The sequence below is a fragment of the Nerophis lumbriciformis genome, linkage group LG32 (assembly GCF_033978685.3).
Source record: "Nerophis lumbriciformis linkage group LG32, RoL_Nlum_v2.1, whole genome shotgun sequence".
Classification (NCBI taxonomy): Eukaryota; Metazoa; Chordata; class Actinopteri; order Syngnathiformes; family Syngnathidae; genus Nerophis; species Nerophis lumbriciformis.
The window spans coordinates 17,121,656-17,147,750 of record NC_084579.2 but is presented as its reverse complement, the minus strand read 5'-3'; the positions used below and the strand labels follow the sequence as shown (position 1 = coordinate 17,147,750).

The window sequence follows — 26,095 nt, the reverse complement described above, 5'->3', positions numbered from 1 at the left end:
ACGGCACGTTGTGACGTCATCGCTCCGAGAGCGAATAATAGAAAGGCGTTTAATTCGCCAAAATTCACCCATTTAGAGTTCGGAAATCGGTTAAAAAAATATATGGTCTTTTTTCTGCAACATCAAGGTATATATTGACGCTTACATACGTCTGGTGATAATGTTCCCCTTTAAACTAAATCAACATTTGAATATTAATAGTGATTTAAAACATGACATAATATGTTGTAAAGCGCGCATTAAATTGTCAAATATTTCATGACGTTGTGAAATAATTTAACACAAACGCCGTTTAATCATTTAAAACAAAACAATAAACTTAGTGTAGAAGGGGCCCAAAGTGGGACTGAATCAACTGCACCTCTTCTGGTTACATCCGAGTAGTGCACTCTGTTTTACCTCAGTTTCAGTCAATAAAAACAGAGCATTAGTATTTGCAAGGGCGTGATTGTTGACACAGCTCTTTTATTGGCCCTCATTAGATTAATGAGTGTATGTTAATAAGTCATGTAATTACAGAAGATGGCTCAAATAACGAGCCTTTCCTCTTTAAGGAAACATGGTTTGACTTTGGAGGAAAAAGAACAGTAACAGTAACTCCAGATTCTTGTTCTTATCACAGTCCCAGACTCCATATTTCACTGAGTCTGTTTGCTAACATTTGTCACCACCTTATCAGTATGCTCCCTGCTTGCTCGCTCATAAGGTTCTCTATTACTTTCAGCCGTTTCCATCTTCTTATACTGTCGTTATAGTGATGAAAGCGGCGTACCGTAGTCGCTGCTCTCAGTCACATAGTCATGTAGATTGATGATTAGAAAAAGCAGTTAGTTGATCATCGACGCGCAGAGGTGGAGTGAAGACATACGTTGTTTTACGAGAGAACAGATGCGGGGGCGAGGGGTGCACTGAAGGAATTTGGGTCCGGGTGATGCAATCTCCGCACTTCATACATCATGCTTGCCTTGTCCATATCATGTTGAATATGAGAACGCACGTTTTGTTTTTTCACAGTCTTCCTATCTTTCTTACTTTGCAAAACACGCAGACGAGAAGACTACACAACTAGACTTCAAAGAACTTTGGATAAGTTTTAGATTTCAGAATGTCATTGTAGATTTGTCTCAGTAGTGTGGAATTGGTTGTGGATTAAAGGGGCTGTTTGGAACTTGCTGGAAAGTAGAGAGCAGGGTGTAATGCTTACAACACTAGAAAGTTAGCACCCTCTTGGCAGACACCAGGCCTGGGCAATTATTTTGACTCGAGGGGCCAAATTTAGAGGAAAAAAATGTGTTTGGGGGCCGGTATATCTATTTTTCGGAACACTAATACAAAACCTCACAATAATGTCTGATTGAATGCTAAAAACGTTATGACAGACCGCCTTATGCTCAGTGCTCAGCACCTTAACGCCCTGAGATCGGTAGGTCGTGAGTTCAAACTGCGGCCGAGTCATACCAAAGACTATAAAAATGGGACCCATTACCTCCCACTCAGCATCAAGGGTTGTAATTGTCGGTTAGATCACCAAAATGATTCCTGAGCGTGGCCACCGCTGCTGCTCACTGCTCCCCTCACTTCCCAGGGGAGTGAAACAAGGGGATGGGTCAAATGCAGAGGGTAATTTCACCACACTTAGTGTGTGTGTGACTATCAGTGGTACTTTAACTTTAAACAGAATGGAATTTTTAATTTTTTTACAGAATGAGACACCCAGAATGTACATGAAAAAAAGAATGGGGGATTTACAATATTAACTATGAAACACTGAATATTGACAACATATGAACGTCACAACCCCTCTCGATCGACATATTTTACAATCAAGCGAAACGCAACAAAAATGCAACAAACACAGCGAAATATGAATGCTATATCTGATATATCACTAAGCTTTAGAACTTTGTTGTAAAAATATCCTTCTGCGTCTGTCCCTGACACCCGCATTTCAGGCTGGCCGCTCTGGAAACACTCTGTGGAAACGCTCCCCACCCACACTGCTTGGTGCCTCGTCTGAGCTGCTGTGACTTAGATTACCATAGTAACTAGTATATCATGCAAAAGCGCAGAATCCAACCATTGAAATACTTTGTATAGTTCAAGACTTACGGCCATTTGAAATCATCACTGCACATCATAATGGCAGCTACGGTTTCGAGCTTAAAGATCTAAAAAAAATATCTGGGAATGTCCGGCGGGCCAGATTGAAAAGCTTAACGGGCTACATGCGGCCCCCAGGCCCTAATTTACCCAGGTCTGGCATACACCTAGAGGTGCAACTGCTCCTTTTAATTGAAGTGAGGCAAAATGGAGTGCACCACTTCACTACACCCAGCAAAGGTGTTGTTGATCTAGTCTCTACTACTTTTGCAGTGAAAGGAAAACGCCAGTCAGGTTTTTTAATTTGTATTTAAGTTATTTATTTTGAAATGTTTTGCTGTGTGCTGGATTGAAAACATTCTCCCTGAACCTAAATTAAACAGTCTCCTAACATCTACTAACATACAAAATAAATGCATGAACTAGCTATATTGTACATTAAATAATGAGTAATTATGTTCAATAGATTGAATAATTCAAAGTGTAATTAATTGATTTAGGTTTAGGTATGGGTACCGCATTCAGTACTTTAATAATGGCCAAACAAATTCCGGTGCAATATTCCGATATCTTTTTTCGCATGCGACGTCACATCCAGCTCCAAATCTTGGTGGGAAAACAAGCCTTCAAGCATCACTCAGAGTGGGCTCAGTCACACTTCCGTTGCAATGTCCCATGCCAAAGAAGCAAATATGCCTGATTGAAAACATTTGTCTGTATAGTAAGATAGCTCAATGCTATTTTACATTGGATTTGCCATAGACGTGCTACTGATTAGCATCAGCGATTTTACATGGCGATTTCAACGCCTCCACATTTGGTTATGATAACTACAATCAAGATGCACTTTACATCCAAACAGCTGATGTGTAATAACTGCAATACTTATAGTATAAACACTTTGTAGGGCGCAACCAAAGACCCAATTCAGCTTATCGGCAACTGCATGCAAAGTTTACTATATAATACTTGCAAATGAGACGCAGAAAAGGGTAATAAATCTAGAGCTGACAACTGGACAGCAAAGTTACATCAGCTTACTGTTAAATGTTAAATAAAAAATAGATGCTAATATTAAAAAAATAACATTTATAAACATATAAGCTCACACAGAGGTATCGAGATCAATCTTACACATCTTGCGATTAGTATTTATTAACATTTTAGGCTGTTTGTGTCACAATGGACCTGTTCTCCCCACAAAAAATGGTGCACAAATCTCTGTAATGATTTAACCTTGGCATTGATGATTGACTTTGTGCTTTATTTACCAAGCTGTCCGATCGTTTTTTTTTTTTCCTGTTTTTATGTCGATAATTTCTGAGTGAGAGCATCAAGGGAGGATGCGAAGGCCGGGAGAAATCCTAGGGAGGAGCTGCCTGTCGGTGTCTCGCACGTAGCGGCCTGGTTACTCAGCCAATTCCTTTTCAGGGGAGTATGCCAAAAGAATAACTGGAAACAGCATCATCAAAGGTCCTTCAAAACATGGGACTGGGAATTTATATTTAAAACAAAGAGGAAACAACTCAAAGAATTTTGAAAGCGGTGAAAGAATGTCATAATTGAATGGAGAGAATTTGGAGACAATCCAGGGTGGATTATTTCAGGAGTTATCCTTCTGTGACGCACCTTAGTAGGAAAGGACGCTCATTCCTTAGCAGTGTTTGTGCCATTGCACCAAAAAGCTGCCATGTGCTTATTGTACTGTAGCTCTCTAAAAATAAACTTACTGTACATTTCTGCATTTTTCAACTTTAAACCTGATATAACACTCATTGAACTACTCAAGATATGTAATGGCCCAACTTTATGTACATATTTGCTCCTAAACGGAAGACGACTCAATTGGGTAATAAGACAGACAGCTACAGGAAGGAATTTTCAGACTAGAATAAACAAAACATAAATATAGCTATATGGCATTTACTGCATGCTAATAGGGTGTGCATAAATATACAGCAGCAACACTAGCAAAGTTGTAATTAGAACTGGTTCATTATAAGCAACTGTGCACACATTAAACAAACATTTTTTAAGCCAAAGTCGATAAAGCTGCTCATGATACTTTATATGCGGCTACTGCAATCTTGTCAAGTTGATTACAAACGCCCAGGAGATTGCCTACAGCCACAACTGCCTTTTGATCTGGCGACAATTATTGTTACATTTTGTAGACTGTGTACCCACAATTATAGTGTCATTTGTCCATCCATCTGTCCCTCCTTATATCCATACATCCATCATCCACTCATCCATCCACCCACCCATTGTTCCATCCATGTTTCCATTCTTTTATCCATCCATATTTTCATCTATCATCCATCCATCCATCCATTCATAATTCATCCTTCCAACAATCATCCATCAATCTTCCATCCACCCATCCATCCATGCTTCCTGTCTTTCATGCATCCATCAATTCTTCCATCATTCCATACATAAATCATCCATCCATCCGTGTAACATCCATCCATCACCTATCCTTTCATACATCCATCAACCATCAACCTTCCAACAATCATCCATCTATCCTACAACCATGCATACATTTTTCCATTATTTCATCCATCCATCTATCATCCATTCATTCATCCATACATACACCCTTCCAACAATTCTTCATCCATTCTTACAACCATCCATCCATCCACCTATTCATGCTACCACCCTTTCATCCTTCCATTCATTCATCTGTCCTTCCTTACACCCATCATCTGTCCGTCCATCCATCTATCATCCATCCATCCATCAATCCTTCCAGCCATCCATCAATCTTTCCATCCATCTATCTATCCTTCCATGCACCCACCCATCCACCATCATTCCATCTACACTTCTATCCTTTCAATCATCCATCTATACTTCCATCATGCATCTGTCCATCATACCATACATCCTTCCAAAATCATCCATCCTTACAACCACCCATCATCCATCCGTCTATCTATCCATCAGTCCATCATCCGTCAATCTATTCTTCCATGCTTACATTTTTTCCTTCCATCCATCTATATATTCGTCCATCCATCCATTCATACATCCATCTATATATCCTTCGAACAATAATCTATCTATCCTACAACCATCCATAAATTTTTCCATTATTTCATCCATCCATCTATCACCCATTCATTCATCCATACATGCACCCTTCCAACAATCCTTCATCCATTCTTACAAACATCCATCAATCCACCTATTCATGCTACCATCATTTCATCCTTCCATTCATCCATCTGTCCTTCCTTACATCCATCATCTGTCCGTCCATCCATCTATCATCCATCCATCCTTCCAGCCATCCATCAATCTTTCCATCCATCTATCTATCCTTCCACCCACCCATCCACCATCATTCCATCTGCGCTTCTATTCTTTCAATCATCCATCTATCTTCCATCATGCATCTGTCCATCATTCCATACATCCTTCCAAAATCATCCATCATCCATCCTTAGTTCTACCCATCATCCATCTGTCTATCCTCCTATCATCCATCCATCAGTCCATCATCTATCAATCTATGCTTCCATTCTTTCATCCAACCATCAATTTAGTTGTCCATCCAGTTCATACATCCATCTATACATCCTTCCAACAATCATCTTATCTATCCTATAACCATCCATATATGCTTCCATTCTTTCATCCATCCATCTATCACCAATTCATTCATCTATACATACACCCTTCCAACAATCCTTCATCCATTCTTACAACATCCATCAATCCACCTATTCATGCTACCATCCTTTCATCCTTCCATTCATCCATCTGTCCTTCCTTACATCCATCATCTGTCCGTCCATCCATCTATCATCCATCCATCCATCCATCCTTCCAGCCATCCATCAATCTTTCCATCCATCTATCTATCCTTCCACCCACCCATCCACCATCATTCCATTTGCGCTTCTAATCTTTCAATCATCCATCTGTCCTTCCATCATGCATCTGTCCATCATTGCATCCATCCTTCCAAAATCATCCATCATCCATCCTTACTTCTACCCATCATCCATCCGTCTATCCTCCTATCATCCATCCATCAGTCCATCATCCATCAATCTATGCTTCCATTCTTTCATCCATCCATCAAGTTATTTGTCCATCCAATTCACCCATCCATCTATACATCCTTCCAACAATCATCTAATCTATCCTATAACCTATATATGCTTCCATTCTTTCATCCATCCATCACCCATTCATTCATCCATGCATACATTCTTCCAACAATCATTAATCCATCCTTACAACCACCCATCCATCCACCTATTCATGCTACCATCCTTTCATCCTTCCATTCATCCATCTGTCCTTCCTTACATCCATCATTTGTCCGTTCATCCATCTATCATCCATCCATCCAATTATCAATCCTTCCAGCCATTCATCAATCATTTCTATCCATCTATCTATTCTTCCATCCACCATCATTCCATCTATGCTTCTATCCTTTCAATCATCCATCTATCCTTCCATCATGCATCTGTCCATCATTCCATACATCCTTCCAAAATCATCCATCATCAATCCTTACAACCACCCATCATCCATCCGTCTATCCTCCTATCATCCATCCATCAGTCCATCATCCATCAATCTATCCTTCCATTCTTTCATTTTTTCCATCCATCCATCTATATATTTGTCCATCCATTCACACATCCATCTATCATCCTTTCAACAATCATCTATCTATCCTACAACCATTCATACATGCTTCCATTCTTTCATCCATCCATCTATCAATCATTCATTCGTCCATATATACACCCTTCCAACAATCATCCATCCATCCTTACAACCACCCATCCACCTATTCATGCTACCATCCTTCCATTCATCCATCTGTCCTTCCTTACATCCATCCGGCTGTCCGGCCGTCCATCTACCATCCATCCTCTCATCCATCCATCCATCCATCCATCCATCAATCAATCCCTCTATTCATCCATCAATCTTTTCATCCATCTATCTATCCTTCCATCCATCCATCATGCCTCAATCCATCCATGCCTCCTTCCTTCCATCAACTTATCCTCTTGAATACATTCATCAATCATCCATCCATCCCTCAGTCTGTCCATCTATCCATCCATCCTCCCATTTTTCATCCATCAATCCATCCATTCATCCACATATCCTTTCTTTCTTCATCCCTCCTTATTTCCCTCCTACTTTCCTTCCTCCATTGAGCTTCCATCCATCCATCCTTCATTCGTTAATCTATCATCCGTGCTTCAATCATTTCATCCATCTCTCTGTGTCCTGGCTAGTCAGTAGAATATTGATAAATAAACAATAATAATAATAAAAGAAGACAAGAATGTGTTTTAAATGCATGTCTTCCCTTTCATTCGTATGAAGGACAAAAAACACACACCCCGCATTAATGTTGTGTGTAAATGCCACACCTGTGTTTTTTATGCTGGCAGACAATTACTTCGGAGGTCTCTTTAGACCTAATTTGTTCAGTATAAGTCGTGCAAATTTGCCCGGCTCAGGCCTGAGCTCATCACAATTCTCTTGGATCACGCTCAAAATCAGGTTGAAGGAAAATTAACTTGGTTTTACAGATGCGCGTCGGTCCCCCTTGCACGCTTGTTCCTCCCCAATTGGAGCCGACCCAGAAAACGATCTACTCTCAATCAAAAAGAAACACACACAAAAAGGAGTTTAAATTAGTTTTTAAGAAGGTTAAATTTTCACCGGAGGGACAATTCCAGAGCTGTTTGTTTCCAACGCGGTAGAAATGTACACTGTAATTGAATTCATTTACAATCTCTCACTGTTTTTAATGTGCTAATCTTGAAGTCATTTTGGTATTGAAGTAATTACAAACAAACTTCTTACTGGTATCAAATCAGTCTGGGGAAAGGAAGAACGTTCCTTAACTTTAAACTTGATAATCCCACAGTGGGACTCCTCAGATGTACAATGTGTTCATTTGGGCTGATTCATATTAACAAATCCTATCACCGTGGTGCTGATATAAAGCTTCATGATGAAGTGAATTAATGAGCTTTAATATTCAGCATGATAATATATACAAAAGTACAGTAAAATTATGCTGTAACACTCTCATGTTGCAAACATATGCAGACCTAAATGAGTGTAAATAATGCAAATTCTCGTTTGCTTTTGTCGTTTTCTGCAGATGTAAAAATAGCATTACCTCGTTAGCATCCGTACAGAAAGACTTTTCTCACAGTGACTGGCACCGCGTGTTCACGTGTTGACATGGCGTACTTGCAACAACGGCGACGACAAAAGGGAAGAACAAAACAAAACACAGGCATAGCTGTCACAGCCTCGGCTTGTTACGCAATAGGCTAGAAGTAGGAGTCAGAACTTGACTGCAGCTGGAAGTTATTTTTAACACTTCAAACAAACTAAGCCAATTTAGAAGCCGTGTTAATTGAATCCCCACTGTCAGATAGGGAGGGAGAGAATAGAGACCTTGCTTGAATTTGTCATCAAACCGCTTAGAAACATCTATTCTCCTTTTTTTATTGTAGTTTGTTGCACATTTTTGGGCAAGTTTTAAACTTTTTACTGTCTTAAGTTGACACATGTACCATAACAGCTGATCCATCTGACTACCACCCACCGATTTAGATCTTATTAATTTATCACCTCACTCTATAAGCGGAATGTCTTTTTTTCCAAATAGGATCAGATTTGCTGTATGGCTGTTAGTGACAGGCTCATTTTTCCCAAATTTTGACCCACAGTTTGCAAAAATCAGAAAGCAAATAGCAGTAGAGCAGTGTTTTTCAACCTTTTTTGAGCCAAGACACATTTTTTGCGTTGAAAAAATCCGGAGGCACACCACCAGCAGAAATCATTAAAAACGACAGTAAAAAGTCGTTGTTGCATTTGTTGGATATGACTTTAAACCGTAACCAAGCATGCATCACTATAGCTCTTGTCTCAAAGTAGGTGTACTTTCACATCACTCCGTGACTTATTTTGAGTTTTTTGCTGTTTTTCTGTGTGTAGTGTTTTAGTTCTTGTCTTGTGCTCCTATTTTGGTGGCTTTTTCTCTTTTTTTGGTATTTTCCTGTAGCAGTTTCATGTTTTCCTTTGAGCGATATTTCCCGCATCTACTTTGTTGTAGCAATCAAGAATATTTCAGTTGTTTTTATCCTTCTTTGTGGAACATTGTTGATTGTCATGCCATGTTCGGGTGTACTTTGTCGATACTGTCTTTGCTCCGCAGTAAGTCTTTGCTGTCGTCCAGCATTCTGTTTTTGTTAACTTTGTAGCCAGTTCAGTTTTAGTTTTGTTCTGCATAGCCTTCCCTAAGCTTCAATGCCTTTTCTTAGGGGCACTCACCTTTTGTTTATTTTTGTTTTAAGCATTAGACACCTTTTTACCTGCACGCTGCCCCCGCTGTTCCCGACATCTACAAAGCAATTACCGTATTTTTCGGATTATAAATCGCTCCGGAGTATACGTCGCACCGGCCGAAAATGCATAATAAAGAAGGAAAAAAACATATATACGTCACACTTGAGTATAAGTCGCATTTTTTGGGGACATTTATTTGATAAAATCCAACACCAAGAATAGACATTTGAAAGGCAATTTAAAAAAAAAAAAGAATAGTGAACAACAGGCTGAATAAGTGTACGTTATATGATGCATAAATAACCAACTGAGAACGTGCCTGGTATGTTAACGTAACATATTATGGTAAGAGTCATTCAAATAACTATAACATATAGAACATGCTATACGTTTACCAAACAATCTGTCACTCCTAATCGCTAAATCCAATGAAATCTTCTTCCTCTGTGTTGCTTCTAAACAACTCTGCCAACTCTACCAACTCCAAAGGTATGGAGTTTAATTCCTTTTGCCGTTTTCGGCTGCATATTTCACTACGTCCAGCTTGTAATCTGCAGTATATGATTTCCTTTTCGGTGCCATTTTCGTTCAGCCCTTCTCAGTTTTTATAAGTTATCGCCAATGTTGAAATTATCCATTTTTATAGCTACGGACGTAGTAGCAGGTAGCATCTCATGACCTACAATGCACTTCATCCATAACGCACAATGCACTTCTGCCATGACCCGCCCCCGCCAAATTTTTATTGGTTGACGTGTGTGTGACGATTGCTGACATTCGCCTCGTATCTTACGGGAATGAGATAAATAATATTATTTGATATTTTACGGTAATGTGTTAATAATTTCACACATAAGTCGCTCCGGAGTATAAATCGCACCCGCGGCCAAACTATGAAAAAAACTGCGATTTATAATCCGAAAAATATGGTAGTTACCGGCTGCCACCTACTGATATGGAAGAGTATTACACGGTTACTCTGCCGAGCTCTAGACAGCACAGACACTCAACAACAACAAATAATTTGCAGACTATAATTACTGGTTTGCAAAAAATATTTTTAACCCAAATAGTTGAACTTAGATAATCTCCCACGGCACACCAGCCTGTATCTGCACAGTGGTTGAAAAACACTGCAGTAGAGTATCACTGTCCTAAAGAAAATACGATTCTTTAGTCAAGACGTTGCATGCTATGTTGCTTGATGGCGGAACAACTAAATAAGCAGCAAAAAAGAATACACGGGCATCAAAATGTTTGCATATCTCCAGACAAATAGAAGTGCTCTGCTGGCATCATGTGATGTATGTTACTGTGCAAGCATTAACAAGGACATAGGTTTTGTCTCTTTGCTGTTGAAGTCACAAAGGACATGTCACCTCCCACCCCAGAATCAAAAATGGTACATTACCGTTATTATACATTAAATACAATTGTAAGGTGCCATGACCTTTTGTGTCTCAGTTGAACCATTTTCCACAGAATGGAAATGAAAAATGGAACAGTATGGTCCTGTTGGGATCGGATCTGCTGGCTAGTACTGACTAGGGATGGGTACCGAATTCAGTACTTTCATAGGCACGATAGCTACTGGTTATTGATTCATGTAAAATCAAACGGTGCCATATTCAAATACCTTTGTTGTTTGTCACATCCAATTGCAGACTTGCAGACTCAAACACTTGGCGGGCAAACACGTACTTAAAGTGGAACTACACTTTCTTTGGAATTTTGCTTATCATTCCCGATTCGTACGTAAGACAAGCACACATACATATTTGTCTTTTTAATGCATTCTAGTAAATCATTGCGAGCAAAAGTGAGCTTAGAATGGATCTTATAGGAATTGCTCTATTCCTCCTATAAAGCCCTTAAAAAAATCCAAACACTTCCACCAAGGTTATTTATGCAGAGTAAGTATACATGTAATGTAGTAACAGGCACATTCATAATAAAATGTAACATTTACGTATTTTTCTCGTTTTAAGCATACACAGCGCATTAATTTAAAAAAAAGCATCACGACGTTCGCTTTTTCCTTTGACAACATCACTGATTACTACTCACTGCAGACTTCATGAGAGCCAACAAACGCAATTCAACATCACTTACTGTACAAGGTCTGCTCTCACTGGAATGCTGACTGTTATAATGTTGATACACTCCCGTTTAGATTAAACATGACTCATAATCCTCGCGAAGAAAAAAGGTGGGTGGAAAGAAGCGTCTTTCACGTGTCTGTTTTGCCATTTCCAGGATCAAGTTGGCTGTGAAAATATACCAACTTCTTAGTTTATGTCCTCAATCTCGTTACCTTGCGTAATGACAATAAAGCTGATTCTGATTCTGACATCATTTTACTATCCAGGTGAGAGACATGATTTATATGTTAGCGCTTACAATAACATTATCACTCATACTTGATTAATATTCAGGTCACAAAATGTAAATGGAGTATTGTTGGCACTGGATGGTTATTTGTTGGGTTTTATGGTCGGAAAAGACGCAATGACGTCATGGCTCCCATTGGCTCCACTGTAAGCAGACTTTTATTGACGTTTATTTACAAGTTAGAATGCATTGAAAAAATGATGTATGTGTTCTTGCCCAGGTAATGTTGTAATTTTCCATGCCTGATAGAAAACCTTTAAACGTAAAATAAGCCTCCACTTTTCAAAATGTGCTAGCTCGATGCTAATTTACATTGTATTTGCAATAGACATGCTACTAATTAGCATAAGCGATTTTACAAAACTACAACTAAGATGCACGTTACAATCAGACAGGTGGTGTGAAATAAGTACAATACTTGCAGTACAAACACGTTTTAGGGCGTAACAAAATACTTCAATCAACTTAATGGCAAAGACTACTCCCTGACTAGGCAACACACCGTGTAGCCTATACACTACTGCCATTTAACGTCTTACAATTGCAACCGCATGCAAAGTCTACTATATCAGTGTTTTTCAACCTTTTTTGAGCCAAGGCACATTTTTTTCATAAAAAAAATACGGAGGCACACCACCAGTAGAAAAGGTTAAAAAATGAAACTCCACCAGGTTGTCGTGCCTTATTTTGAGTTTGTTGTTGTTTCCTGTGTGTCGTGCTTTAGTTCCTGTCTTGCGCTGTTATTTTGATGACCCTTCCTGTTCTCCTGTAGCAGCTTCATGCCTTCCTTTGAGTGCTATTGCCCGCAGCTGCTTTGTTTTCGCAATCAAGACTATTTAAGTTGTGCGTACGCTATCCTTCTTTGTGGGGACATTGTTGATTGTCATGTCATGTACGGGATGTGCTTTGTGGACGCCGTCTTTGCTCCACACGCTGTAGGTTTTTGCTGTCGTCCAGCATTCTGTGTTTGTTGACTTTGTAGCCAGTTCAGTTGTACTTTTGTTTTACATAGCCATTCCTATGCTTCAGTGCCTTTTCCTAACGGGACTTGCCTTTTGTCGTTTTTTGGTTTAAGCGTTACTTACCTTTTTACCTGCACGCTGTCTCCCGCTGTGCTCTGCATATTGGGATCACGACAAACCATCCTCGACATGTTCCGACTTCTACAAAGCAATGAACTACCTGCTGCCACCTACTGATATGGAGTATTACAAGATTACCCTGCCAAGCTCTACACAGCACAGGCACCAGACAACGGCACAAATATTTTTTGGACTAATTAGGTGAAGTTGCATAATTTCCCACGGCACACCAGACAATATCTCACGGCACACTAGTGTGCCGCGGCACTGTGGTTGAAAATCACTGTACTATATGATACCTGCAAATGAGACTTAGAAGAGAAAAGAAGTGCAACATATGTAGAACAATCATGTGGTCTATGTTGTTGTTCTAGTCACATGATCAGCGTTTTACTCTGCTCATTATTTATGTTTAGGATATATTATTTGTTTTTTCGGGTTTGCAATTCTTTTATGCTCATCCCTAGCTTGGCACATAGCTGGATAGAGCACAATGGACGAAAAAGTAGGGCACCTAATTGAAACTAACTACTGAGACAACGTGATCAGACGAGCGATGTGACATTATAAAAATGTCATATCACGGTAACTGTGACCACAATTATCACGGTTATCATTATTATCCCGGTATTGTTGTGCCCAGAAAGTACTTATACACACACACACTGACATATTTTAACCAAGTTTTATTTTTAAAACGTTAATGTGTCTTGTATTCATGTTAACATTTTAACTAGCACGCGATTAGTACACTCTATGCTTCTCTAAGAAATTAGCAGTACCACTGTGAGTTTTTCCTTGTGTGGTTTAATCGATCACGGTTTTACAATAATTAAAATGATAATAATATAACTATAATATACAAATTAATACTAACAGTTGGAAATTCTACCACAGTGTATCGTTACACCGGTAATCGTGACATCCCTTCAACAGACACACAATCGCATAAACATATATTCAGTACTAGTATTTAAGTTCATTTATTTTTTTCATATATTCATTTATTTCAGGCAATGACGTATAATTAAAAAAAAAAAGTACAAGGTAGACAACACATAATAATATCAATTAATATAATGCAAAAGGTAATGTACAGTATGTAAGCATGATGATCCAGTTTTGCCTGAAAAGGAGTGGAAAGAAGATCATTTATTTAATCCCACCCCCAGTTCTCCATTCAGTGATTAATACATTGAGTTTCACTGTTATTTTGTTTAAGGATTATAATACAAATGTTGTATCATGATGGCATTACCACAGGTAACAATGATTATTACACTTTAACAATAATTTGTAGCAACAATGTAGAAAGAATGAACAATACCAATAATGGTAATGAACACAATTCCAACAACGGTAAGGAAACATTGAGCACATGTTAACACTTTGAGACAATACAACAGCAGCTCAAATTAAAGACCCTCATCTCTTTATTTTAACCAGACCCGATGTTTGTATAATAGTTCAAATCGATTAATAGTTTGGCATTGCTTGTGTTGTGTTGTAAGTCCAGTTCGTTCCATAGTTAATTAATATTATGTCAACTTTGGTTGACACGTCATCACTGGCTAAATTTGATTGATTCCTAAGACTACGTGGCAGCAAAGATGACCGCTTCTCACCTCAGTCCTTTATGATGACAAATAACCCCGTGGTAGGTGGAAAACAGAGCAGTCGTTTTCGAAGGTTGTGCTTTGTGTGCACAACCATGGCCGACACTCGACGCGGCACAAAGAACCTCATTACGGGCTCCACAGTAACTCTCACCGGGATGCTTTGACAGCGCGGGGGGAATATTTACGCCGCTTCACTTCTCCGCCTTTTCCTAATCACACTCTGCTTTTCATCCACTGCCAAAACTTGCCCTGCGACGCAACCATTAACTCCTTATTATGAAGCTTTCATATCAAGCATTAGCGGTTATTATCTCATCCGATGCTTAAGCAGTGGAACATTTGCATATAAAAGTGAGTCATCGTGGACACTCCTGCTTGGACTTAATTATTAATGGCGGATGTACGACGGGCACAATTGTTAAGTGTGTTTCTTTGTCTTTTCTACCAGGACGGGAAGATGTTCTCTTTGGAAATGGCCCAAGCAAGGCCGATGAACCTGATCGTCACGTCGCGCGAGACAGCCCACTGTCTCATCAATGAGGTCAACGCCGGTGTCAACATATACGTGAGTGGTGGTACTTATAAACCTACAGTTCATTAATGAACCAAAGTGCATTGGCCTAGGAAGCACTTCTAAGTCCCTGTGCTCTAGAACTCTTGTGCCTCCTAACTATCGCACACATAGCAGTTTTCTTATGTGGGCTTGAAATTTGTCTGCACCGCTAAGTGTTTTCTTTATTGATAAATGTGCTTTTCCCGCCTCATATCCTGCCACCGTGTCAGTCTATATCAGTGTCCTATCAGCCTGCAAGCAGGATTTACATTTGGAACTCAGGAGGGCAATGTTCCAGCGCAAAGTGTCTCTTCATTGCATGCATAAACATTTCTACTCTAGGAGCTGTTTTCAAAGGCAGTGGAGCCTCTAAAGCAGGGGTGTCAAACGTACGGCCGATCCGGCCCGCGAACAGCTTTTTTTCGGCCCGCGTGATGAGTTTGCCAAGTATATAAATGAGCTGCTTTTTTTTTTTTTTTTTTTTTGTCCTGTCCAGCTTCTCAGGCAAATCATATAGTTGATGTAGATGCCCATATCGGCTGTTCAGATTTACTTTACAAAAGAGAAGTGTAGGATACTTCTCTTGTTGCCTTATTTGTATTTGACTTTATTAAATGTATTTATATTATCATTTGGTGCAGCCGGGCCGGAGCAGGAGGGGATAGAAAGAAAAAAAAAAAGAAGACAGAGGGGGAAATTGTGGGGACAATCAATCAATCAGTCAATCAATGTTTATTTATATAGCCCTAAATCACAAGTGTCTCAAAGGGCTGCACAAGCCACAACGACATCCTCGGTACAGAGCCCACATAAGGGCAAGGAAAAACTCACCCCAGTGGGACGTCGATGTGAATGACTGAGAAACCTTGGAGAGGACCGCATATGTGGGTAACCCCCCCGCCCCCTCCAGTAGGGGAGACCGAATGCAATGGATGTCGAGTGGGTCTGACATAATATTGTGAGAGTCCAGTCCATAGTGGACAGTAATGGACAGAATTTCTAGGCGCAGTCAAGGCGTTGAGGGGATTATGGTTTGGTGGCTGCAGGATTAGGGCTCTGCTTTTTGCAGATGATGTGGTCCTGATGGCTTCATCTGGCCAGGATCTTCAGCTCTCACTGGATTGGTTCGCAGCTGAGTGTGAAGCGACTGGGATAAGAATCAGCACCTCCAAGTCCGAGTCCATGGTTCTCGCCCGGAAAAGGGTGGAGTGCCATCTCCGGGTTGGGGAGGAGATCTTGCCCCAAGTGGAGGAGTTCAAGTACCTCGGAGTCTTGTTCACGAGTGAGGGAAGAGTGGATCGTGAGATCGACAGGCGGATCGGTGCGGCGTCTTCAGTAATGCGGACGCTGTATCGATCCGTTGTGGTGAAGAAGGAGCTGAGCCGGAAGGCAAAGCTCTCAATTTACCGGTCGATCTATGTTCCCATCCTCACCTATGGTCATGAGCTTTGGGTTATGACCGAAAGGACAAGATCACGGGTACAAGCGGCCGATATGAGTTTCCTCCGCCGGGTGGCGGGGCTCTCCCTTAGAGATAGGGTGAGAAGCTCTGCCATCCGGGAGGAGCTCAAAGTAAAGCCGCTGCTCCTCCACATCGAGAGGAGCCAGATGAGGTGGTTCGGGCATCTGGTCAGGATGCCACCCGAATGCCTCCCTAGGGAGGTGTTTAGGGCACGTCCGACCGGTAGGAGGCCGCGGGGAAGACCCACGACACGTTGGGAAGACTATGTCTCCCGGCTGGCCTGGGAACGCCTCGGGGTCCCACAGGAAGAGCTGGACGAAGTGGCTGGGGAGAGGGAAGTCTGGGCTTCCCTGCTTAGGCTGCTGCCCCCGCGACCCGACCTTGGATAAGCAGAAGAAGATGGATGGATGGATGGAAGTCCATAGTGGATCCAACATAATAGTAAGAGTCCAGTCCATAGTGGGGCCAGCAGGAAACCATACCGAGCGGAGACGAGTCAGCAGCGCAGAGATGTTCCCAACCGATGCACAGGCGAGCGGTCCACCCCGGGTCCCAACTCTGGACAGCCAGCACTTCATCCATGGCCACCGGACCTGTGCGCCCCCCCCCCCCCCCCCCCAGAGGAGAAAAGAAAAGAAACGGCAGATCAACTGGTCTAAAAAGGGGGTCTATTTAAAGGCTAGAGTATACAAATGAGTTTTAAGATGGGACTTAAATGCTTCTACTGAGGTAGCATCTCTAATTGTTACCGGGAGGGCATTCCATAGTACTGGAGCCCGAATAGAAAACGCTCTATAGCCCGCAGACTTTTTTTGGGCTCTGGGAATCACTAATAAGCCAGAGTTCTTTGAACGCAGATTTCTTGCCGGGACATATGGTACAATACAATCGACAAGATAGGCTGGAGCTAGACTGTGTAGTATTTTATACGTAAGTAGTAAAACCTTAAAGTCACATCTTAAGTGCACAGGAAGCCAGTGCAGGTGAGCCAGTATAGGAGTAATATGATCAAACTTTCTTGTTCTTGTCAAAAGTCTAGCAGCCGCATTTTGTACCAATTGTAATCTTTTAATGCTAGACATAGGGAGACCCGAAAATAATACGTTACAGTAATCGAGACGAGACGTAACGAACGCATGAATAATGATCTCAGCGTCGCTAGTAGATAAAATAGAACGAATTTTAGCGATATTACGGAGATGAAAGAAGGCCGTTTTAGTAACACTCTTAATGTGTGACTCAAACGAGAGAGTTGGGTCGAAGATAATACCCAGATTCTTTGCCGAGTCGCTTTGTGTAATTGTTTGGTTGTCAAATGTTAAGGTGGTATTATTAAATAAATGTCGGTGTTTAGCAGGACCGATAATCAGCATTTCCGTTTTCTTGGCGTTGAGTTGCAAGAAGTTAGCGGACATCCATTGTTTAATTTCATTAAGACACGCCTCCAGCTGACTACAATCCGGCGTGTTGATCAGCTTTAGGGGCATGTAGAGTTGGGTGTCATCAACATAATAGTGAAAGCTAACACCGTATTTGCGTATGATGTCGCCTAGCGGCAACATGTAAATACTAAAGAGTGCAGGGGCAAGAACCGAACCCTGAGGAACTCCGCACGTTACCTTAACATAGTCCGAGGTCACATTATTATGGGAGACGCACTGCATCCTGTCAGTAAGATAAGAGTTAAACCACGACAAGGCTAAGTCTGACATACTAATACGTGTTTTGATACGCTCTAATAAAATATTATGATCGACGGTATCGAAAGCAGCGCTAAGATCAAGAAGCAGCAACATAGATGAAGACAAGAGCGGGATTAGACAGAGAGACAAAAACAACAGCAAACACAACAACAACAATAGAGCAACATCAGCAAATACGACATGTACAAATATGATGGTAAAAATGATAGCAAATAAGCAGTTAGCGAAAATAAAAAATAATACAGAAATGACAATGAGCATTATTACACTACAAATGGAGCAATACAAATACCAATAGAAATAGCGCTATTGATAATGAACAATACCAATAATTTACCTCTATTATCAACAATACAGTTGTTCAAATACAACAATACATATATGTAATGATAACTTGAGATACGAAAGAATGCAGAAAAATGGAGGGGGAGAAAGAGAAGCAACCTACATTACCTACTTTTTTAAAATTTCTTAATTTTTTTTTATTTTAACAAAAGAAACTGCTGTTCTAAATGTGTCCACTAGATGTCACAATAGCAATTCTGTTAGGCAAGCAAACGGTTTATACTGGGGTCAAGCAAGAGGTACACAGTAAAGGGAGACTGTGGCTCCTCCTCCTCGACCCACATGAAACTTAAAACCTGCCGTCTTCTGCTTCGAACACATTGTCATTCGGCACCCTCGTTTGCCCCAAAATGTCTCTGTCAAACACAAGAAAAGTGAACTTAACCCTTTTGAATAGTTTTTACCTCCGTTTCTTACGGTTTGTTGAGTTAGCACTGGATTGACACGTGGACATGACAAAGGAGGTGTTTGATACCTAGAAGAGTTTACATGTTGTGTTCTTTGTTCAATCCCAGAAAGACTGTGACTTAAAAATGTAATCCTGGCTTTGTTCATACACTGAAACAAAGTAGAGATGTCCGATAATGGCTTTTTTGCCGATATTCCGATATTGTCCAACTGTCAATTACCGATACCGATATCAACCGATACCGATATATACAGTCGTGAAATTAACACATTATTATGCCTAATTTTGTTGTGATGCCCTGCTGGATGCATTAAACATTGTAACAAGGTTTTCCAAAATAAATCAACTCAACTTATGGAAAAAAATGCCAACATGGCACTGCCATATTTATTATTGAAGTCACAAAGTGCATTATTTTTTTTAACATGCCTCAAAACAGCAGCTTGGAATTTGGGACATGAGGAGGTTGAGATGGTCGGGGTTGGGGGGGGGGGTTGAAGTGTGGGGCGGGGGGTAGGGTTTAGCGGGGGGTGTATATTGTAGTGTCCCGGAAGAGTTAGTGCTGCAAGGGGTTCTGAGTATTTGTTCTGTTGTGTTACGGTGCGGATGTTCTCCCGAAATGTGTTTGTCATTGTTGTTTGGTGTGGGTTCACAGTGTGGCGCATATTTGTAACAGTGTTGTTTATACGGCCACCCTCAGTGTGACCTGTATGGCTGTTGACCAATTATGCTTTGCATTCACTTGTGTGTGAAAAGCTGCATATATTATGTGACTGGGCCGGCACGCAAAGGCAGTGCCTTTAAGGTTTATTGGCGCCCTCTACTTCTCCCTACGTCCGTGTACACAGCGGTGTTTTAAAAAGTCATACATTTTACTTTTTGATACCGATAATCCCTAAAACAAAGTCTAAACTCATTGTGTTTTTGAAGCTGCACCAATTTCCTCAGAACTTTCAACAAACTTAAAGTGTTTTGTCCAGAGGATTATTTGTGATTTGTACATTTTCATAATGTGCTTGTTCTATTTTGGGCCAGAGTAAAACAAAGAAAACAACCTGGAGTTGTCTTTATGTTGCCATGATTTTACCATTACAGCCCACTTTGGAATAGATTTTCCTCCATGCGGCCCCTGAGCTAAAATTGAGTTTGAAACCCTGCTCTAAAGTAAAAAATATGCTATGCGAGTATATTGGTCTGATCGACAGGTTTCACGAAACCATGGAGATACTCTGTTCTAGGGTTAAATGGTTGCCTATTTGCCATGCAATTGTAAAATTAAGATGAGAGAGTCAGGCCTGTGTTGGCGCTCCAAAGCCGTCAGTTGATGACAGTGCTGGTTTTTACTTTTCCTCTTTTGTTGAGAAGAATAGTTCTTCAGAATATGCAAAATAAAACTAATAGTGAAGGGAGAAGTGTGCCCCCCGTCCTTAGCTTTTTGTAAATGTGGACCCCAAAATCAATGTATTGAGTATCCCTGCTGTAATGCTAGAATTGATTGAATGAAATCTGACAAATGTGGCCTAAGAATGTGCCATACCGGCCCCCAGGTTCAGTTCAAAATCTGGGAGACAAACACTTTTGCAGCAAATTGCTAAAAAACTTGAGTGATCCTGTTCTATAGAGGAACTGTAAACACTTTGGCAGGCCCTTGCATCGCCAATCAACCTTGCTAACAAACCCAGAACACTGGGATCCAAACTTAAAGGGGAACATTATCACCAGACCTATGTAAGCGTCAATATATACCTTGATGTTGCAGAAAAAAGACCATATATTTTTTTAGCCGATTTCCGAACTCTAAATGGGTGAATTTTGGCGAATTAAACGCATTTCTAATATTCGCTTTCGGAGCGATGACGTCACAACGTGACGTCAAATCAGGAAGCAATCTGCCATTTTCTCAAACACCGAGTCAAATCAGCTCTGTTATTTTCCGTTTTTTCGACTGTTTTCCGTACCTTGGAGACATCATGCCTCGTCAGTGTGTTGTCGTAGGGTGTAACAACACGAACAGGGACGGATTCAAGTTGCACCAGTGGCCCAAAGATGCGAAAGTGGCAAGAAATTGGACGTTTGTTCCGCACACTTTACCGACGAAAGCTATGCTACGACAGAGATGGCAAGAATGTGTGGATATCCTGCGACACTCAAAGCAGATGCATTTCCAACAATAAAGTCAAAGAAATCTGCCGCCAGACCCCCATTGAATCTGCCGGAGTGTGTGAGCAATTCAGGGACAAAGGACCTCGGTAGCACGGCAAGCAATGGCGGCAGTTTGTTCCCGCAGACGAGCGAGCTAAACCCCCTATCGACCCTAGCTTCCCTGGCCTGCTGACATCAACTCCAAAACTGGACAGATCAGCTTTTAGGAAAAGAGAGCGGATGAGGGTATGTCTACAGAATATATTAATTGATGAAAATTGGGCTGTCTGCACTCTCAAAGTGCATGTTGTTGCCAAATGTATTTCATATGCTGTAAACCTAGTTCATAGTTGTTAGTTTCCTTTAATGCCAAACAAACACATACCAATTGTTGGTTAGAAGGCGATCGCCGAATTTGTCCTCGCTTTCTCCCGTGTCGCTGGCTGTCGTATCGTTTTCTTCGGTTTCGCTTGCATACGGTTCAAACCGATATGGCTCAATAGCTTCAGTTTCTTCTTCAATTTCGTTTTCGCTACCTGCCTCCACACTACAACCATCCGTTTCAATACATTCGTAATCTGTTGAATCGCTTAAGCTGCTGAAATCCGAGTCTGAATCCGAGCTAATGTCGCTATAGCTTGCTGTTCTTTCCGCCATGTTTGTTTGTGTTGGCTTCACTATGTGATGTCACAGGAAAATGGACGGGTGGTTAAAATTGAAAAAACCTTCGAAAAATATAATAAGCCACTGGGAACTGATTTTTAATGGTTTTAACCCTTCTGAAATTGTGATAATGTTCCCCTTTAAAATAACTGAGGCGTTCCTCTTCTTTTTGGCAGTTACAATATTTTTTTTGTAATATGATTTATGTAACTGAGGTGTTGCTGTAGGCTGTTTACTTTAGATGCAGTCAGTAGTCATTTGTTCAACGTCTTTAGTTACACTAGTGGTGTTCCTCAAGGTTCTATTTTACGTGCTCTCTTTTTCATCTTTTGAGCTATTTAACTGGTGACCCACAAGATGAGTTCAAGCAACTTGTGAGATCCTCACATTTTTGCAGAAGATTCCTAAAAAAACACTAGAGTGATGTCATAGAGATGACCTTTGACTAGCTATTTTGCAGAAGTCCTTCAAAAACAGCAGAGTGCTCCTGTAGCTCTGACAAAATGAATATACCTAAATCAAAATATCTACTGTACAGGACGCTGGCTGTTGTAGTTGTTGTTTAAGTTTATTTTGAACATGCAAACATTTACAGTATGATACACGTATTTCACATATTTCCATTTTTCTCATTACAATATGTCCGAAAAGGAGTAAGAAGAAGAAGAGCTTATTTAATCCTACCTATTTTCTGCTTCATGTCAATTTCTAACATATTTGTTCAGTTCCTGCTTTCGCTTAGTAACACAATTTAAATCGATAAATGAAATAGTCAATCAATGAAAGACAATAGTTCTAATAAATAAATAGTTAAGTAATCTATTGTTAACATAATGAAATTAATAATATTATCTAATTTTCAATAGGCTTCAAAGTGTTTATCAGGATTCTTCTTCCTTGTACTTTGTAAACACTTTGTTTTGTTTGTTTGCACAGTTTCTTAAAGTATGTGTTTTACTTCTTTGCCTAATCCATTCCATAATTAAATTCTACATACCGATATGCTAAAGGTTTTAAGTGTTGTATGTGCATACAAATGTTTCAAGTTCCTTAGCTTTTTTGTAAATGTGGCTCCCAAAACAATTTATTCAGTAATCCTGCTGTAATGCTTTTATTGACTGATAACAAGCTGTTTCCCATGAGTGGAAGGTGGCAGACTGAAAGTGTCTTTCCTTCCATCCTGCATCAAAAGTGCATACACCGTATTTTTTGGACTATTGAGCCGCACCCACTCAATTTTAGGTGAAAATAAAATGTTTTCATTTACTAGTCGCGCCGGACTATAAACCGAAGATATATACATTGCAAAATGAGTTATTTACACAGAAAGATTCTATGTTTATTTACAAACAGTGCCTGTAAAACGGCTGATCAAACAAAACAGAAGTCATCGTTATGGACCCATTAACTGCAGAAGCTAGCTCTCCAATCAGCTAAGCAGGCTCAACAACTCAATGGGGACGTCTTGGGGAATTTACTGAGGAATTTGTGAAACTGAACCAATACAAAAAGAATGCCATTGTAAGTTAATAATACTAAAATTTGTAAATGTGGTAGCATTTTAGCTTTAAGTTTGAAGAGTTTCTTGAAGTGGATTATATTAGTACATTGTTTGATTTATTTGCTTAATCTATTCCATAATTTAATTCCACATACTGCTATACTGAAGATCTTAAGTGTTGTACGTGCGTACAAATGTTTTTAATTACATTTTTCTCTAAGATTATAATTCTCCTCGTTCTTAACAGCACAGTTTGATTTTGGATTGTGTTGCTGATGCGTTCAATTTTTTTTTACATTGTTAATTGTAAATCAAATTAAGTTGTAATATTATCATATTCAAGTTGTAAATATGAGAATATAGTTGGAAGCGTACAATATACAACACTCATGTCTAACTTAAATTCATTTAGACTTAGAATTGTAAAGTTCTAATATCAATGAGATTCAAAGTTCTAGAGTAAAGTAAAGCGGACTTTTATGAAAATAAAATCCTAAAACTAAACTTCTAATTGCGACAATAAAGTCTAAATATAATTGCCACATTGCTAATTTGTAACTCCCCACTTCATGTTGTTGAAGCCTCAAAATGATGAATATATTTCTGTGCAATGATATTTCATGACAATTCAGCTTTTGCCACGAGCTGCGACAGATGTACAGTGTTAATGTCACAGCGTGCTCGTGTTAGCATGGAGGGGTGACCGTGAGCCAAGCTGTCAGAGGCGGTGACACAAATTCTCAGATGCAGAACAGCTGCTGTTTTCTCTGACACTGCAATGTGCAGTTAAACACTATTATCCTCCCGGTGATGTGGCTCATCCCTCAAAAACAACAACCTGTAGTCACAGGGAACGTTGTCCAGGCTCTGGGCGATAAAGGTTGCGGTATCGCACAATTGTCAACGTATCAGAGACACATGACATTTGTGGGAACGTTTTGCCAGATTGGGGAGCTGCTTTTGCGATGGAACGGAACTAAACCTGACATGTTGAACTTGAATGGCATGTACTTATTTTATATTTATTGGATAAAACACATTGATAAAACACTCTCACATATTTGAAGTATGCTTTAATTCTAGGACAGTTATCAATAATGCTGTTTGGTAGCGGTATTACATGTCGTGTACCCTCAAAGTCAAATGTGGTTGCACAATTTAAAATTTAGCACAAAAATTAGGATTTTTTTTTTTTTAGCTTACAATATTACCAGGGTTTCTTTTTTTTTTTTTAAAGTTTTTTTTAAAACTTTTTTATTTCTTATTACACTAATTTACAAATGTATTCTTATGTTTGTATATATATATATGTATATATATATATATATATATGTGTGTGTGTGTGTGTGTGTGTGTGTGTGTGTGTGTGTGTGTGTGTGTATGTATATATATATATATATATATATATATATATATATATATATATATATATATATATATATATATATATTCACATGCAGTCAGCTCTCTGCCATCGACCAAATGTTTTTAGCCCAATGCAGCCCAACGGGCAAAAAGCTTGGACACCTCTAATTTATTTTATATAATTTATTAAACCATTTATTTTTTGGGGACAAAAATAAACTTGTATCATTACGGGAAAAAAACCCATTTACATTACAAGAGTAAAGTTGTATTTGTAAGAATAAAGTTGTAATTTAAGAGGACATAATTTGTAATTTAACGGCGTGTACTGCAGTTGTAATTTTACGAAAAATAAGTTATATAACGAGAGGAAAGTTGTAGATTTAAAAGGAAGTTGTTGACAAAGTTGTAATAGAAAAAAAACTGAATTGTCCGATGAAACAACTTTACAAAAATAAAGTTGTTATTCTGAGAATAAAGTCGTAATTTTATGAGAAATACAGGAAGTTGTAAATTTATGAGAATGAACTTGAAACAAGTTGAAGTAAAATTGTTGAAACTCACCATCAGTATGGTTGTAATTTTACACTAAAATGTTGTAATTTATGAGAGTAAAGTTGTAATTATACTAGAAAATAGTTTACATTTTAAGAGAATAAAGTCATAATTTTATGAGAATAATAGTATAGTTGTAATGTACAAGAGAAAAATATTGTAATTCAACAAAAGTAAAGCTGTAATTGTACGAAAAAGTTGTAATTTAATGACAATAAAGTAGCAATTATGATTGGATTGTTGAAAAATGTTGACATTCATTTGTCGACTATTTTTTCCTTTTTTTGGAAATATTTTTTTAATTGTAATTTAAATTTTTTTTATGACTTTTTAGTGTAGCAATGAGTCTTTGTCCATTACATTACAACCTTTTACAGTTCCACCTCTTATTTTGGACTTTACCTCACAGCTTCTAGCATGCTTGGAGTTCCCGTCCTACTATTTTTGGGCTCTGCACCAGTCCAATACTTCTACAAGAAAGCACCTTAACAACTCCCTTCAGGCTGAGTCGGCTTTCACCACTTTTTCTTTCACACGCCAATAGCCGGCGAGTGCGTGCGACCTCTGTGACTTACACTGACACACTCCCACATGATAAAAAGGACTATAGATGATAGTCAGCTGTGAGAGTCTGCACTTTCGTTTCCTTATGGGAAGAAATGCTGACCCCGGTATCAGGAATGATAAAAATTAGCCATACCACAATAATTGTTGAGTTAGAGCAGGGGTGTCAAACGTATGGCCCGTGGGCCGGATATTTCCCGCGAACAGGTTTTATCCGGCCCGCGAAATAAGTTTGCCAAGTACAAAAATGAGCAGTCATTTTTTTAATGAAAAAAATATGCT

General features: G+C 39.6%; 1 protein-coding gene across 1 annotated transcript in view; it reads left to right on the top strand.

The window, feature by feature from the left end:
* eng (endoglin) overlaps positions 1 to 26,095 on the top strand; it is a 106,651-nt gene that overhangs the window by 48,189 nt on the left and 32,367 nt on the right. The window contains exon 4 of the mRNA XM_061926712.2: positions 15,000 to 15,116. Within this exon, the coding sequence (XP_061782696.1) occupies positions 15,000 to 15,116 (117 nt within the window). The remainder of the gene's footprint in view (positions 1 to 14,999; positions 15,117 to 26,095) is intronic.